This window comes from Bombus vosnesenskii, unplaced genomic scaffold (genome assembly GCF_011952255.1).
Source record: "Bombus vosnesenskii isolate JDL3184/JDL3185 unplaced genomic scaffold, Bvos_JDL3184-5_v1.1 scf7180000013289, whole genome shotgun sequence".
NCBI lineage: Eukaryota > Metazoa > Arthropoda > Insecta > Hymenoptera > Apidae > Bombus > Bombus vosnesenskii.
The window spans coordinates 507,930-527,103 of NW_022882942.1; the positions used below are offsets into that span (position 1 = coordinate 507,930).

At 35.0% G+C, this 19,174-nt stretch overlaps 1 protein-coding gene across 5 annotated transcripts in view; it reads left to right on the forward strand.

The window, feature by feature from the left end:
* The window catches only part of LOC117232638 (doublesex- and mab-3-related transcription factor A2), a 94,155-nt gene that overhangs the window by 32,260 nt on the left and 42,721 nt on the right, over nucleotides 1–19,174 (forward strand). For 4 of the 5 annotated variants that reach the window (XM_033492147.1, XM_033492146.1, XM_033492145.1 and 1 more), the window contains one exon: nucleotides 5,668–5,811. In XM_033492147.1, the coding sequence (XP_033348038.1) occupies nucleotides 5,668–5,811 (144 nt within the window). Of the gene's footprint in view, nucleotides 1–5,667; nucleotides 5,812–5,999; nucleotides 6,869–19,174 lie in introns of all 5 variants that reach the window. The other variant, XR_004493155.1, reaches the window with a different exon arrangement.

Here is a 19,174-nt window from a genome sequence, read left to right on the forward strand (position 1 = left end):
CTTATCATTGAATTTCATAAAATTAGTCTCCCTCCTTTTATTTGAAGTTTCATTTGTACCGCGAACTCATTTTTTAAATTTCAATTTTTACCGACATCTTACTCAAGATGCAACGAAAACGCTTCGAGCAGTCGGTACTGCACGACATTCTCCTTTGACGATTATACTTGAACGATAATAGTTCATCCGTTTCTTTCACTTTGATGTTCAAGAACGTAATGGCATTTTTTATATTTGTCGCATCAACGTTATTTATTGGTGTATGTTTGTGATACTGAGTAGTTAGAATGCACATGTCTTTTTATTTTTTTACGATAAAAAAGGTCTAATGGCTTGTTTCATAATCGTTTTGCGTAATAGACGATGACAAATTGGTTTTCGTTAAAGTTGACTGAGATAAAGAAGAGCGAAGCGAAAGAAACTGCGAGCGAAATGACAAAGCAATCAGTTTGCTTTTAATTATTGTAATAATATATACCAATTTTAGGACAATTCTAATGATAGCACGCAATATTGATAAATATTTCTCATTAAACTGCCGTTTATTTCCTTCTGATAACAATGCATTTGTCCGATGTTTTTTTATTGCAGACACTTTGGATATAAACCAAAACACTAAATTCTTGAATAAACTTGTAGACTATTATATTTCCGTGGTATTACAATCTTTCCCAGCGATACCATAAAGTAGATATCACTATCACGTTTATGAGATGCTGTCAGCTTCTAAGTTTCCTTATTATACATATACAAGGTCAAAAGAAGGAGTATACTTATAATCTGTTATTTATATTCATTTATGTAAAATTGACAGAAGTCGTTAAAGTAAAAAAGTTACTGAATTAATTTATCTTGTAGCCTCGTAGTATTTTTAAACGGAATTGTAAAATAATTTTATTACAGTAAATACTAAATACGTCAGGAAAGACAACTATCGAATGTTTTGTTTGGTATCAAAGTCAGCGTATCAAAATCGCAGCAAATGTTATAATTTTTTTTATTTAGGTTTCATATTTTACTTGTACTTTGCTTCTTGTTCAGATGTAAAGTAGCGCGATCTTACGAGCCGTTATAAACGTTAGTCATTAAATTATCTGTTTTGAAAGTCAGAATCATTCCTCTTGGTTTAAGGATCTCTATATAAATTAATTGCATGTATATACGTAGATACGTACATTCAAGTTATAATATGTATATGTTGAATTTAGTCAATTGTTATCTTACAAATTTTTACTGAGAAATGATACGAAAGTCGCTCACAGTTTCGAGGATAGTCTGACTTTTTTTAAAGTTCCGTATCTTATTTTTGAATCCTATATTTCAAATTTATATGTGGGAAAATTGCCTTGCACTGGGTATGGAAAAGGGTGAGGATGATGGATTAGCGTCGAAAATGTAAATAGTTCTGCTTCAATCAGAGGTTTTCCGGATACGTATATGGAGATTTGATGAGAATGTGAAAAATTTAAACAGGAAGGAATAAGATTAGCTTACTTGAAGAATTGAATATACAAGTTTTTTTCTAAGGGTCGTGGGAACGCGACGTCGTGAAGTAATCGGAGCAAAATTAAACAGTATGGCGATTGACAGGATGCAATCTTATAAACTTCTTCTGTCCCCACGCGTTGGAGTGTGTTTACTCTTTGAGTTCTTGGTACCGATTTTATCGACAAAGACTTGTTACAGTTCCACTCGTCGGTTCTTGCCCACGAAACTATTTATTTATCATTCGATCAGGAATAATTGTTTACGATGATTGAGCGGATTAAGTAACTTGGAGCCTTTCACCACTGTTATACGAGCACTGTGTGTATTCGTATGCTGGCATGTGTTTCTTTTTTTTTTTTTGTGCGACTCATTGGTGCACGAATATGAAGCAAAATTATGCGTTGTCAGTCGTTTCTGATATTTTATGATTGATGACGGTTTAAAGTTACGATACTACTTTAGTAAATACAGTAAATGCCATGTGCGAATATTTTATCCGTTGAGAGGGTTAACTATCCGTAGATACATATACACACGTTTTCTCGTACTCCATTCGCGAGTTAGATCGTTTATACGCATGTGAAAATTTAAGTTTCTTCTAAGAACACTTTAGAAAAACTGGAAGAAGCAAGTGTTTGAAATCTTTTGATAAAAGTAAAAATCCTTTCGAAGAATTTTACTTGTCAACGATCTAGTTTGTTTATGGATTAAAATTGTGATAACGTGTGATGTGTGAAAATATGAATAAAAATAATAATTGTTAAAATAGTAGTACCTACACCGATAGATTTTCTACGCATGTTCAATGCTCCAATTCATGTTGGATTTTGGAGAATTTTATAATCGTAGATTTCTTTGCCATAAACTTAAATTTCTTTCTTAATAAACGATAATTATGTTGTTATATGTAATTTTATTAATTTAAGATGAGAATATAATGATGAAATTCGCAAGAAGAATTAAGAGGTGATAACATTTCAAAATTGATCTATCGATTTTTTTATGTTTTCTATAATTTTCATCTTTCAGTCGTTAATCCTCCATGGACTAAGGAAATAATAAAAAAGAAGAGTAAAGAGTGACATTCACTGCGGACGCACATCAAATTTGGAGTCGATCAATTTTGCAGATCTTATTACCAATGGAGATTAAACAAACCTGCACTTTCAGCCAGTAATTGTCGTGTCCTTTGAACACTTACAGTTTTAACGATCCAGGAAAATTGGTGACGAACAAAAGACAGTTAATTTGCGTAGTAAATTGGAATCAGTATGAATGATAGTAACATCGAATTCAGTACACGATTATAGTAATTTCTCAAAAAGAACGGTTCGGTTTACCGAAGTTAACCAGACATACTGACACACAGTTACATATTTATCTTCACTTGTTTGCACGTCAAAATATAATTAATCTCGCTGGATTTCAGTATCGAAGACTATCGTTGATTATCGCTATACTTTAAACCACGAAATATGCATTATTTGCCCTACTATATTAGGTATTATTGAACAGCGTGCTTTCTCAGACGGCTTTTACTTCCTCTTATATTATCGATTTACATATCATGGATCAATCGATGGAATGCTTTCGCCTTATTTGCATACGCCTCGCTTATACGTGTTTCGATCGCAAGTAATTTAAATATAAACCGTCTTGTGATAGCAAACAATCAAGTATTAAATCTGATATTCTCTTTAGCTGTTTCATGTACACGTCGTCGTGTACGTCTCGATGCCACGCCATTATTTTGCAATATTACATTGCGACAGGGAAAGCCTTTTGCATTTACAAAATGTAAATACAGAGTTTCTGACGTTCATTGCCAAACTCGACTCGTCAAACGGTAATTGTGCTTTTTAACTATTTTCGATGAACTCGTTCGAGCAAATAGCTAGAAAGGGGAGGGGGAGTTTCCCCGATGATTTCTCGAAGAGGGACAAGAATGACTGAAACGCGGGACTCATCGTCGACTCGCCAGAAAACAAGAAGCACCGACGTGAAAACTAACGACTATAGTCGGAGTTCCTCTCCGGTCAGAGGGCAACCCCTCTACTTGTTTCTCACTCTTTTTCCCCTCTTACTCTCGGTGTCTCTTCTCTTGCAGAATTTCATTCTCTCTCGCTCGCCCGCGTTTGCGTTCGCGTTCTCCACTCGTGTCTCGCTCTCTAACGAAGGCAGCATACCTCTTCCAAAGAGAGTGAGCACGCATACGCCGCGGGTACGAAGCTGCAGCACCTGGTTGGCCGGGTTCACCTGTGCACAGAAAAGGAGGGAACCAACGCCTGGCGTCCGGGTGGCGCGGCACCTGTGGTCCGCGTCGTGGTGTCTATCCGATAGAACGCCGGGGGATGGCAATACGGGAGAGGGAGACTCGGGTTTGCTTGGAAAAAGCGACAGACAGTGTAGTAGAAGGGGAGACAGCAACGGAACGAGGCAAAAGAGAGTGTACAGCGCAGAGCTATAGCGGCAGGAGGGGAGAACCATTTCCGCCTTTTAAAAACGATCCAGAAGGCCTCTTATATAGGCGGAGCTGTGGCGTGCGGACGCGCTACTATTGGCTGCCTTAATATCTAATATATCATGTCATAACGGCTGGAGAATTATTGTCCTTGTACATGTTCGCCAACGTTATACACCACGGTTCCATTTCTCTTGCAGGAACTAACCGCCCCTCTACCGAATCGCTATTTTCCCACCCCTTGCGCGCAACGCTGTTATACACTGTAACATCAACGGGAGAAACGAGGCCGTTGTTCGTTGTTTAAAATCGATATTTACTTACTTCGACACGCGTCTTCTTGCCAGTTACGTACGCGCACGCCCGGCTCACGCTTTTCGGCGGCTTCCGGCCGGCGTGAACCGAAGACCACGTGAGATGACATAGATATGCATTCGTGTGCATGTATGTATATTATATGTACTGTGAATAATGACTCGATCAGTGATGGAGAAATATGTATATCATGAAAATAAAATCATGTCAGTTCGCAGATTCTATCGAATCTGATCAACCATAGCTAATAATTAAATTATATGTATCACGCATACACGTGCATTTTATGGAAATGTTTCAAAATATGAAAAACATTATAGATACTTTACATTCGTACCGTACCGGTTTGTCTACATTTCAAGCAGAATTATCTATGGACTTATTTCAGTATTATCTTATTAACTTGTTGATATTTGCTCCGAAAAACGTAGAAGGTCGTAAGATCTTGCATAAAGAATATGTGTGTTCTTTTCTGAAAAATCTACCAAGTTATTAATCCGATAATAAATAAATTGCGAGCGTTGTCAAACGTGCAACGATGCGTTTACATCGATACGTTTATTGCTAATCCGAAATTCGTATAAATAGCAAAATGAATTTATACGTGTGCGTTAAAAATTAATCACGCGTGTCGCAGATTGTGCAAGAATGTTTATGCTACAGTTTGCGTTTGGAATCCTTCCAAAATAAGGATTACGTATTCTTAACCTTCGTATTTCATATCTTTATTACGTGTCACTATTTTTCTTTCTTTTTTTTAAATTTCTTCTCGCACCTACAGGAATTCACATTAAGCTAATTCTTTGTTGACTCTTATCGATTGACGAATGGATTAAATAAAATGTATTTACAATAATGTACTAAGACATCGTTGCTTGGTATTGCTGGTGGTTATAGCTAAAAGAATTTCAAATTTGCTTTTATTGAATAATAGATCTATTTATAATTTCATTAGTTTTGCATCAGAGGACAAAATTATGATGCACTTACGCCGCTATTACCTTGGCCTTATTTTTACGATACTGGCTCATTTTCAGTTGTTTTGTGACGCTATAAGTGGAAAATCGTATTGCTTTCGCAAACACGCAGTGACATATCTCGCGTGAAGTCAGCCTTCTAACGTCGTTAAATTTCTTTGTAAATTTTAAAGAGCCTCACCTTTGCAGCTTGAAATTTTTAACTCGTGCCATCACCTATCAATGCCAAGTAGCGATACAATGTTTATTATTATGAATATGGTCGTATATAATATGTTCGTAATATATTACAGGTATATGACATAATTTTGTACAATACAATATTTTTACATAATACAATATTTCTTAATCTTTTCAATGTTCAAACTTATAGAATAAAAAATTGAATTCGTTTTAACAATGTATGATGTTTGGATTGTGTCGCAGGTGAAAGCGTGGAAATCCTGCTGGAACATAGTACCAAGCTCGTAGAACTCTTCCAATATCCTTGGGAAGCGATATTGTTGATGTACATCAATTTAAAATACGCAGGAGCTAATCCCGAGGAAGTCGTGAGGCGCATGGTCGATGGTAAAGTATACTTTGTTCTGAACTTGCCTTCGTGTTCCTGTTATAGACGCGTTAAAATCATGGCATTTTCAATAAATCATACAAGTATATTATCGAATGTACAGAAAAGAATTTACTATTATAATACAACTTTATCTTTATTTAACATTCAACGATGGAAAGTAACGATTTCATCTTCTTCTCTCTAGCTTCCATAGTCTTCTATCCGAAAATCTACAAATTCTTTTTGCTTATCGTAAATTTATGGCCTACTTGAACGCGTTATGGCAGCAGAAACATTTCACAGGCTTTTCTTGTATGGTTATTTGAATTTCGTAAAGTTTTCTTAAAAGCGATATCGATAGAAGATTCTTTTCCCAATTTCGCCGCGTGGAAACAAACCTTCTGCCGTCTTGAAGTTTTCATTGGAGAAGCGACAAAGATAAATTTAACTGTGATTCAACGATTGGAAGACAGTTTTCTTTTCTCGCACGTGGAAGTTGCAGGATGATGAAATTGGCAACATTTAAAGCGTTAAACTTCCTTCGCTATCGCGGTGCTACATCGTGATATCATCGTTCAGAATTGATTTCATCGTTACATTGATTTCCAAATTTTTTGTTATTATTGTACAAAATTATGGCATGCTGAGTTCCCCGAAAAATAATTCAGAATCGGGGATACGAACCTTTCAAATTGTTACAATAAAGAAACATTTTCGGACAGGATAGGGTGAATAATCCGATTTAGCATCGCATAACGTATTTACGCTGCCAATCTCTTGCTGCTAATTTCGTTACGTTCGCGGTTCTCCACTTGTCACTAAGAAAATTTTCCACGTACGCGTCTCGCTGGTTGGGTTACGAAATCATCGTTTTCGAAGATCCTTTATGGCCAAAAACGGTCCTTCGATGATTTCTATATTTGGTTCAACACCCCAAGATTCGTTATGATTTGGTCTACATAGGAAGATTTGGTTTAATATCACCAAGAAGATGTATGTCGAAATATGTACACTATACACATCCGCGAATAAGCCACATAAGATAATTTGAAATGGAATTCGAAGAATTTAGAGGTATGTATGACATTCGTAGAAATGAGTAGATCGAAGATGTTTAATAATTAATTCATATCCAAATCAATTTAAAATGTATTATTTCTGATTGAATAGCGTCAATTTTTGATCGAGGTTACATTTGCAATTTTTATATATATACACACATGTATTTGATGTCATTTTAATCAGAAAACTTTCGCAAATACGTTAGGAAAAGTATAATTTAAAAAATATCAAAAATATCAGAAATAAAAAAGTTACATTATTGTCTCATGGAATATTACCGTTTTTTATGGGCGATTGAATTTGGTTTAGATATTACCTTTCAAAAAACATCTCTTCTGGAATCACCTTATGACTGCAACATGTAAATTATGTTATAATTATAGGCAGAATACAGTTTAAAAGGCATATGTTATTACAAATACTTGATCTACTTTTACGAGTACGTGCATACAACGTGTTATTAAATTTCCAGATCAATTTTAAGATTATCTGCTATACGAGAGGTTAAAATTTTCGGTGTCATCATTTCGCAATTGATATTTTCTGTGTTCGTCGGTATTTTATGAATCATCGTATAAATCAGTGTGTCATTGAAATACAATATTTTACACGCGAAGATTTGAGCTTGAGAAATTCCCGACTCAGTCAAATGGAATTTCCGACGGTTATCAAGGTAGGATTTTATATATTATTTTGTAATTTGTACCTATGATTGATTAAGTAATATAATTATAAGAGCTGACGATGACGTATTATACAATATGAAAGGGAGACGTAAATTAATCTCGTTACCACAGCTTTGAATTTAAATATTTTACGTGAAAATGATTTTTAATTGCTGAAACAAAGCTCAAAATACTTGACGTAAAAAAGAAATAGCTACGTACTGGCTGTAGCTAGTAATAAAATGTTCGATCTTTAATATTTCGAAAAATCTTATACAAGAGCGTCTTTTGAAATCAAAATATTTTTCATCATATTACGAATAATATATATTAGCTTCACATTCTGTAACTTATAATTTAATTTATTCTGATTCACTAATTGGGATAGATATATCTACGTATAATTAAGCTAACGATATAGATGAAATATATACATACATTATAATACGTAATAATTTACAAACATCGTTCTATCAAAAGAATATTTCTCCAAAAGTGTCTCGTGATATATTTGCTGAATGAGTTACCCTGACAAGGGGTTGCTAATTAAATATATCCAAAAATCAAATCGCTTCTATTAAGATACGTGTTAATTCAATTCGCGAGGAAACTTGGACACATTAGCCGGATGGATGAGCATTTTTCAGATAACACGGGGTAGAATACCATGAAATGCGACATAATAATCGGTCGGGTGCGTTCACCCTCTATCTTCCTCTGTTTGACAAGAGTAAAAAATTATAAAGATGGGGCGATCAAACAGGCGTGAAAAAGGTTGAGGCATAATTTATTAAGTAGTTTACTTACTTGACTACTGTTTGCTCGAGCCAATCATTATAAATCGCTTAAGCGTGCGGTCTGTAGCTCGTAAGTCATAATATTGCCATCAGAAACCTGTGCTGGCCTGGGGCACGTATCATCGTTGATCATCGTGCCTCTGTCTTGTACACAAGCTCCTCCAAATAAGCTGCAAATAGACTGGCCAAATTGCCACTTCATTGTTTATTAAGGTGTCTTGATGAGTGACGTGAGATGGCTTCGTTACCCTGATGAGCTTTTTTGTTGGGCTCAACGAATTAGGTTCACGCTGCACATTTAGTGTGATAAATTACCACTCAAAAAGCATGTTGTAAACTCAAGCAGAAATTGGGAATGATTAATTTTAATTCTGTAATTTTAATCCAATTTTTATTTGGATTTTTCTTAAGACTTTGTCTGCTGCGGTCGGAACGTGGAACCACAGCAACATTTTAAGACATGGAAGGTGATTTTTTAAAATGGTATTTATAGCTGCTTCTATCGCTTACATAGGCTCTTAGAGAAGAAATTACATAAAATTGCAAATTATGTAATTTAGGGTATTTTCACTCATTAAGAGCCAAAGATGTGCGAACGCAACGTTATCTGTGTAATTTCTTTTCAATTAGTGTACGTAATTGAATTCTATCGAATTCACATTGCAATTATGAAAAGGAATTTCTAGAATTTCTCCAACATTGTCTTGATTTTAGATCCTATAATACATACATATTATGGAATTTGAAGAAATAGAACTTCTTTATATAAATATGATAAAAAATTACTCTTTTTGCATTATAGAAATCGTTTTTCTCGCTTTGCTTTGTGTAATGGACTATTCTTCTAATTCTTTTAACGGGCTATTATTCCAATATATTTATTTTTTGCGTTTTGACAAAACATTAACGTATCCTACTTTATTCACCCTTAGCCATATTGTTGCGCTCGTACAACATTTGTACATTGTTTCACTGGTTGATGTTTAATGGATTCAGTAACTTAACAGCTCTCGTGCTGATTTATTTTCTAAATTCTTTAAATTTTTTATGGTAGCTTTTATATCGATCCGTTGTCTCGTTCGTTGGATATTTCTTTATCAATCGCGCTTGTCTTTTTCTTTTTCTATACCTTTGCTATTTTCTTTGTTTTTTTAAAGGATGCGCATTCTTAATTTTTCTATGTACAGTATTCCGTATATAAGTACAGATCCAGAAGACTTTCGTGAATGACTTGTGTAACATAGGTAATAGGAAGGTATATAGTAAAACAAGACAATATTAAGACTTTGACAGTGGATGAAAATTTTTAGTGGTTGGAGAAAAGACAGGAACAATTTTTCCAAGATTGCAAGCGAAAATTTATTACTCGTTGTCGAAGCAAGCATTCGCGATCATTCGATTCGTAATATTTCAAATATTTCTATAATTCTATCTCTGTACACAATTTACTATTTAAAGATGACAATCTTTAATAATTAAGACGGTGAACCGTATCAAGCGTCTCTGAGACTCAATACGTAGCAACGACTAATAGCTTACTCTCAATTATCGGAATCGATATGCGCGAGGAAAGACTATCTAAGCTATCAATTACATTCAATAATGAAACAAGTCGTACTCGAATGATTTAACGCAGACATAATATGGGACTGATAAATAGCCGGTAAGAATCTCACCAGTTTACCACTATGTTACTATCATATACCCGAGTGCCATTAATTATTTCATTTGAAGCGTGTTGTAGATTTCACGTATTTGTCCCCCGTGACACTACAGAACCGGTAAAAAGGAAAAGTTACAAATAAAAGTTGCATGCAACGCGTTCAGCTTATCGGTAAGAAAAATAGACTGCGCCTTATGGTAGCTGGAAATAGATTGTACGCGTAGTACGCTATTAGCTCGAATTGCGGTACGAGGGAACAGCAATTGTGGTGAAGACGTCGTGTTTCATGCATGCCAACACCGTTCCAAGCTAGATATATATATGTACGTTCGCGCGGAACTGAAAGTCGAGTTGGATACTTTTAAGTCTACGTAGAAAGTCGCATTCCTGCCAGTTTGTTGGAAAACAGGTAGACGATTTACAGTTATAAGTTGCTGCAAGTGGTTAAACTGTTGCTAAATATGCTGTTCGATTCACTCTCGAAACGTTTCGTTGTTTTCAATTCTGTGGGTTCGTTCATTCGCACCGAAATTAGTTTGTCGACCGCAATTAGATATGCGATTGTGCTGTTGAGTTGCTTTGATTGCTTTATAGTTTAGTCGCTTAAACGTGTTAAACAGATGGTCAGACAAAGACACTTACGATTAGCAATTAGCAGAGATTTTCACATCTGTGTATCACTTTATGTGTAATAGCGTTGGATTATATCAAGTTATTTTATAAATAATTTCGTGTTTACGTATAGTAAATATCTTTGCACGACCTAATCGCATACAACAATACACTCTTCGTATCGAAAGAATCGACGAAGCTGTCTCCATTTTACGTAACTCCATGAATTCAACATCAACACTGAATTCACATATCTGAAGCGTGCAATCTGTACGCACAAGCATTCTTATCGACTCGATTATCTCCGTTTAAATCTTCACTTTCTATCAACTAAAAAAAACATATCGATATCTTTCGATATCACATATTCTTCACTATTCGTCCAGTATATTGTTATCTACGAAATCGCGAGACGTTAGTTGAATACTCGTGTGCGTGAAATACATGACTTGTGTGCAGTGCAGGACGCGCCAACTGAATGGCGAACCTTTACACCTAGCCACTTGAGGCAGAGATTAATGACGCCCGGTAAAAAGAAAAGTGTTGTTGCTGGCGCAAGAACGCCGTTTGCGGTCAGTCTCGAGCAAATAAATATGGGCGTGTAACGTCGGTGTACACAAGTTATACCTTAATTATCCCGAGGCATTACCGCGACTAATGCCTTTAAAGAGAAGAGTAGAATGACGCTTGTCGTCACGCTGCGCCGGCGGAAATGTCGTTTTGTTCATTGCTCCGTTCTGTTTCTCGTACTGACGAGAGAATGCGACAGGTTGGATATCGAATTCGACATTCGCCCGTTCCAAAGAAACCAACGTCGTTCAAGCGGCACGAATAATTTCTGTTCCAAGAAATAAAAGGATAAGGTAATTCCAGGTGTTACAGTCCTCATTTTTAACCTTTTCAAGGATGAATCTTTCAATGCCAAAGAAATAATTGCCCTCGCTTTTTTTTGCGAATAAGTTATGCGTTAAAATTAAATTCACATTAAATCATATTCACATTAAAGGAAAATTGCTGGTGATGTGCTATCGTTTATTATCTTTTCCAGCGATTTCAATAGTCGATGGAGATAGTTTCGATAGATTTAAACGCTGCTCATCAAGGATCAAACACAGAAATAATGCGTCAGATTTGCATAAATCTAAGGCTCATCGTCCATGAAGCGTTAGTCTACTAGACGCGACTATATGTCTGTGTCAGTGTTCAGAGTACGAAGCGTGCAGTAAGATATATTTTATCTCATTATTGAAACGTCAAGCCACAAGGAAGACGCTTTCGTTCTATATCAAGAGATTCGTTTATAGCTCCAACGTACACCTCGCAACTGACAATGTTAGCGCCAGTGGTCACGACGAAAACGCGTAGCGACGAAAACAGTTCGCTGCTGTTTCGTGGATAGATGTACAATGGTCGCTGCATAGAAGCATAGAGAAGCTTCTAATACGCGTCCATGAAGCGACGCTTCGTCGACAGTGGACTCGAAAAAGGGCTATTAGAGTGAGCTATTAGGAGACGTAATTAATTTAGGCCTTGCTTTGAATAAAAATGTATTGCTTATCACGGTACTACGATATCTCAATTTCTTTGTCTTCCATAAAACTGTAGGATTATTTATATAGAACTAGACAATATGAATTGAACGAAAAAATATTCTAAATGAAATATTGAGTTAAGATAACGTCAACTTACTTAACTTTTATAGTAGAAGTGAAGTAAGATATAGAACTAGTTCTTTTAAATTATGTAATTATCATAACACATCTTTATAAATATCCGCGAAAATGAGTAAAAATTTTGGATTGTGACTGTCCACACTGTTACATATAACACGTATATACGTTAAACGTAATGGACGTTATTTTGTATTATGATGTTGCATACAGTCACTTAAGCGTATATTGCTAGTAGATTTATGATTTCCGTGGAACGGAAATAGTTAAGAGTTAAGAATGGAACGTTCGAGTTAATTTTCTATACGCGAAATATGTCTGTCGCGTGGGTCGTGCATAGCTAGCTTCGAGATTAAGTCACAAGACAAATTTATAGATTCACGTTCAAATCAAGAGGGCGTAACATGAATATGGCAGGTTGCTATTTTCCTATTCGTTGGTCAATTGAAAAGAACGATTCGATCTCAATTGTACATATTTCATGCAAACTAAGCACGTATTTGAAGTGGCAAGATAGATCGTAAGATTGGAAGCATTTTCTTGTTGGCTGTCATGTAAATTTATTGGTTAATGTCTTCGTTATTTCGAAGAAAAAAAGAAATACGGAAATCAAATGTTGCTTTTTCAAAAAGGAAGGTTAACGCAATTACCTCCTGTGATTGGTACGTTATACGTTACGTTAAATATTAAAAGGAAATTGAAACTATAAAAAATTGTTTAAAACAGTCATACCCATATTTTTGTTTTTCGAATATCTGGAAAAATGTATCAATTTTTTATTGTTTCCTTTAGACTATTTCACCTTTAATATTTTATATATTCTTGTATATTCCTGCACATTCAAATTTCTCATAAGTGCATAAACATCTACAGGCTAATCATTACTCCCATCATATTTATTCAATCGTTGTCTTGCAATAATACAGGAAATGTTCGATAATTGCACAAAGAGTTCCTCTTCGTAATTACACGGTCGTCATCCCTACTATCGAGGTGAGGTTCGCCTGATTCACCGCGAAACTCGACGGCTCGCCGCGATCGAGTAGTGTAACATGATAATGTTTCATTTATTCCTTAATAGATTATCTCTTATATTCTTATGTTTGTATTAATCAATTCTGATGCATTCCTCGTATTTTATTTCTTTTATTATATATTCATCGAAGATTGCGAAGCACCAATTATTGTTCCACAACAGCGTGAATATTAATCCGGTGCTTGCATATATTATTTTATGTAATTGATTTAATTACATCTTTAATTTAATTTACTTAATTTACACAAAAACCAGGTAATGCTCCGCTTCATGCATCGACGCGTTCACCCATTAGAAATCCTATTTCAATCGACGTAATATGTTAAGGGAATAAAATAAGGTCAGGTAGCGTTTAATAAGCCTCTGAAAGACCAGAACAAAATCCTCGATACTTGTGGTATGTGAGCAATATACATGCAGTTTCTTCTATGTTCAAAATGATACAGCATCAGCTCTGTTCAATTTTACGCTCTTCAGAAGAAAATCGAATGTCTAGAGCGTGTCTTTCAATACGTTCGTCGATATAAATAATACGGTCTACGTATTGACTTGATTTTTAACATTATAGTGTTTTTAAACATCAACGAAAAATGTATTATTTGAGGTAAACAAATTTTAATGCGTCCTCTCCCGTGTTCCGCGAAATGGAACAAATTGAAATTATTTATAACAAACATAAGAATTGTTTGTTCGATATCGATGACTTTCTTAAGCTTAAGTCTATATATATATATATATATAGCTTTTTGCTGTTACCAATATCTCCAGCTGTTCATAAAAAAATTGTTTCAAATAGATAAAGTATTTATAAAAACGTAAGAGACAGTCACAAAATTCACATTGTGTAGCAAAATTGTTTACACTAGCTCAGATTGTAATTCAACACAAACTATTAATTTACTTACTTTACAAAATAAATGAAAGATGAAAGTGTGAGAAGCTTCTCGTACCTTATTGAATGATCAAGTTATTTATTCAAATGATCAATTTATTCATTCGAATTACTTTGCAATTATTCACTCCTTCTACATTATCGTTCATTTGAAGTATAGGATCTCGTTTCTTCTCATTGTTTTTGCAACAATTTTACATCTATCTCTCTGTACCGACTCTTTCTGTATTCTTATATCGATATATATATATATAATCACGTGTCAGTAAGACAAATGTTTCCTTTGCATTTGCTTATTTTTTCATTATGTGTGCAATTGGCAAGTTCGCTACTGACTATGGTAATCGCGAATTAAAAAAACCAAGCGAAGAAGTACGATTAATTAAGATTGCCATTCGTGACTTAGTTACATTGTAGAGGAGTCAGGCCTCGGTGATCCCTTGCGTGTTGATCTTTAAGGAACGTACATATACACATATAACCTTCTATACATAGCCCTGAAATTCTCTCCCTCTCTTTTCAATTACTTCGTACGCGCCTGCATTGTTCTGCACTCTTAACAAATATACGAGGCGCATGCTGTAAAATTTATTGCACTTGAATCTCCATGATAATTATATTGCGAGAATCCAGTGAGTCAAGTTTCTACTTTTAGCCTTCTTGTGTCCATTTGTTTTTAATTTGTAGTAGCTCGATGTATCCGTATTCGCAAGTTGCATGCAGTGATAGAGATCTTAAGTATACTATATCATAGATATATTATAAACTTGATTTATCATATTTCACGTACATTTAGTTATAGAGAATTAAATGTTAAACAAGGGGTAATAATAAAAACGCTCATAAAATATACCTATAATATATACTAGCTGAATTTTAACCAATCTGTTATTACACGAATTAGTCACCATGAACTCATTCTAATAGTTTAACGCACAAATATTTTAAATAAAATATCATTGCACCATATATTTTTTTATTACATTCTGAAACTGCAAAAGAAGATATTTCCACTTTTCTTTACTTCAGTCTAATCTCCATTTTCCTATTTTCTTCTTTCGATATATACATTTATTCTATATTTATCCTTTCTTTTTTGCTAGAGATAATATATATTTTTTGTACATCTTATTTCCTACTCACCTACCTGTGCATCATTATCAGATTATATCACTATGAGTATTTGTGACTCGATTGTTTAAATACTCCTTTCGGTTATCCATTGAAAGGATGTCGCTTCAAAACCATAAGAACAAAACAAACGTGACATTCATTTATGCAGGATAAGAAAAAGGTGATAATGATGATGATTGCAGTTAGTTAATTAAATTACAGAACGATTAATTAAACATCCACGACTAGTATCATATACAATACAATGCATACGAATGTAACCACATGTATAGACCTCTATTGATATTAACACAGGGATAAAAATAATTAATAATACGTCGTTACGGCAAAGACTCGTTTTGCAGACGATCATGACTGATGGCGTTTCTTGAGCGTGAACAACCGCATCAACGATAATGCTTCGTGTCTGCTTAAGATCACTCTCATTGACGTTAATTGTAAGCATCGATATACACTACTGACTATAAGTCATTGGGCGCTTAATAATGGAATATTTATTTGAACAAATACGAAATATGTTTTGAAGGTTGTTATCGTAAAGTTACTTTAATAAACATTATGGTTGAAGTTTACAAGTTTCCGAGAATGTATGTATTTCTGGTAATCTATGTAAGCCATGCATATCGTTTCATTTCTTTCAAAGGCTAACCTTTTCTATTGAAAGAACGTGCACGCAGATGTTACAGTTGTATGTTAGTATGTCACACGCTATGAAGAAGGCAAAAGTTGCTATTATGTAAAAACAGATCGTTTTTGTAGAAGGTGAGCTTTTACAATGACTAAGTTAAAAGTTCACGAAGAGGAATCAGTTAAGTTTTGTATATATAAATACGATATTATTTATTGTTAATATAAATGAAAGGAGACGTTAAAGAGCGAGGAATTGCTAAGTAAAAAATGATTAAGACCAACACACTGGCAATTTGATTTAACTTGTCTTCTCCGGTTAAAACTAGAAATACCTAGAAATAACTAGATTTCTTTTATTCTGATATTTTTTTAAACTACACTTTTGCTACGTCTTAAAAACAATTCGCTGATATATCTTAAGCAAAACACAGAAATGTACTTAAAAGACAAAAGCTTTTAGAACAATTATATTTGCTATCTGACTAATCTTTCTAGCGCAATCTTTTTCTTAATGGACTGACTGTCGACGTTTTGCTTATGCACTTACGGATCTCTGTAGTTTACTTACAATTAGAATATATATTTTAACGCTTTACGTATAGTACCTTATTGTAATATTAAAAATGTTGCGAATTTGGCAAATATATCTTTTTCTTTAATTTAAACGTTTCAATTGATCCCGACGTAGTGCCGATTCCTGTTAACTTTCGCATTATGCAAACTATTAATAAGTCGATACATTCGCTACTATTAACGTATACGTTGCATTGTCTCGATGATCTAAAACTTTCTTAGCTACTTGACTCTGACACGAACACTGGCATTCTGATTTATTGCGTTTTAACGAAAATATTGAAGAAGGAAAATAAGACAGTCCAAGCAGCTTACTATCGAGCCTATCCAGACTCTTTGCAAAAATATTAAGCGAATGCCTGCATGCCATATTGGACAATGACGCTTCCAAATCATCAATTTTGATTTCGGTAACGGCATTCAACAGCTGAACGAATACACCGTATTACGCGTAATATTAGCCAAGAATTGTAAAAGAAAAAATATTGCTCAGCGGTATTCTTGAACGTTAACAGACTTTTGATAAAGTATGGCACCCTGGCCCGCTATACAAGCTCAACAAAATTTTGCTTCTTCGATCTATCTAATCATGCATTCTTACCTAAACAATAGACAACTTAAGTTTAGGTTTTTAGATGCTACAACTGCAGTTTTCCCTATTGTGGCTGGAGTACTATAAGACAGTGTACTTGGATCAATCTTATACTCAATCTATACGACAGACCTATCCACTTTGGCCAACGTCGTTACAGCTGCATTCGCCGATGATATTGCAGTTCTAGCAGCGGATGAAAAGCCCGAAGTAGCTTCTTCAGTCCTTTAAGAGCACTTGGACAAAATTGTGAAATAAATTGTGAAATTCGTGAATGCCACGAATGGCATATTAACATAAATGAAAGCAAATCGACGCATGTTACGTTCATCTTACGCAAACGCAGATGTTCATCGGTAATGCTAGACAACGCAATAATTGCAGCTAACATTGAGATCCTACAGCGATTCTAACTAAAAACGCTAAGGCTTATCTGGTATGTAACCAATGAAGCCATACATAGAGACTTAAAAATACCAATGGTTAAGGAAGAAATTTCTAAATTTAGTAACCGCTACGACACACACGCTTGACTAAGCGTTCCAATCCTCTAGTCACCCAGCTTCTAATTTAGTAAGATTTGTATCGAAAGAAGTAACCTTACCGTAAGGTTACGTATCATGCTATGGAAACACGACATCATAATTATTCCAAATTCTCCGTGAGAATCGATTGTAATATTTTTACCCCTCCTTCACCCTCGAAAAAAGAAAAAAATATTTAAATTCAATTCTGATTTCTTATTGTTAACGATCTTTTTTTTTTTAATCGAAGCACGAAAGGATTTCCTGTCGTTTCGTGTGTTTATTTTATACTGCGTGCGTGTCGATGATTTTCATTGCAGACGTGTGACACTTGATAATAACCGTGAGCTCATTACACGTGGCCATATCTAGATTTTGTTGGCCTGTAAGCGTGGAAATTATTACAGATGCTTTGAGAGCTTGCCGCTGGTTCAGAAGTTTTGCACATAATTTACCGATGCGAGTCTGTAATTACGATCGGGTCGAGAATCGTGCGATACGAAGAAAACGGCCCTGAGCTCGCAAAGTGGGATCAAGAACTTCTTGTAAAAAAGACACACAGGGTACAAAACAGCCTCTGCAGTATTTTCGGGACAGAAATCGAGATAAATTCTTACACGACCAGGTTTTATTCATGAAACGAAACTTGGATACAAAACTGAGAATTAGCTTAATGATTGGTTGTTACCCTGTTGAGGATACTTTAACGTGTAAGCTGCGAATCTTACACTTGTCCACGGATACCAATTATACCGTTAACTTAGCGGACCGGTGATGAGATTCAGCTTTGAGAATATTCACTGTGTTTGAACGGAAAAATTTTCGGAAGGAACCCATAAACCTGTGAACTGCTTAAAAATGTCGAGCGCGAAGTATATACCGCGGATTGTAAATCTATGGTATTTAATATAAATTCGATGTTTTCCATTTTCCTTTTATTTTCTAGTTATTTCGTTCTAAAATGTTATTTCAATTGCATCATGCGATGGTCCGATAGATCTTTCGCTTTGTATTCCGAAAACTTTAATTAACAATTATCTATCATAATATAACGTATTAAATAACGTATTTGTTAGAGTTTTCCTGTAGGTATAAGGAGTATATAGATGTCCTAATATATTTACGCGCAACAATTACGGCGCATAATTACTATTTTTCTTACTATCAGGAGAAGTTATTTTCTTCTTGAAATTACGTACATGATCTTACATTGAACTCGATTAACAGTATTTTGGTGAATTCTTGCTCAGTTGGACGAAGAAACGAATCTTTGCTAGCAGTATTATCGTGCACAGGACAGCAGCCGAAACCTGAAATCGGCATCGAATTTTGCATCGCATCGGTGTGAAAGTGACTGCGGCGAAACCTGTTTACCACGCGACAGGTGTCTACTTTTGATTTATCGAAGTGCTTGCCTTTTCTTTTCTTATTTTCTCCCAAATGGGGTGTGGCGGCAGAGATGTCAATTGCGTCATATTTTATTTTTACGGCGGCCAGCGTATACCTTGTTGCTCCGTTTTAATTAATCGC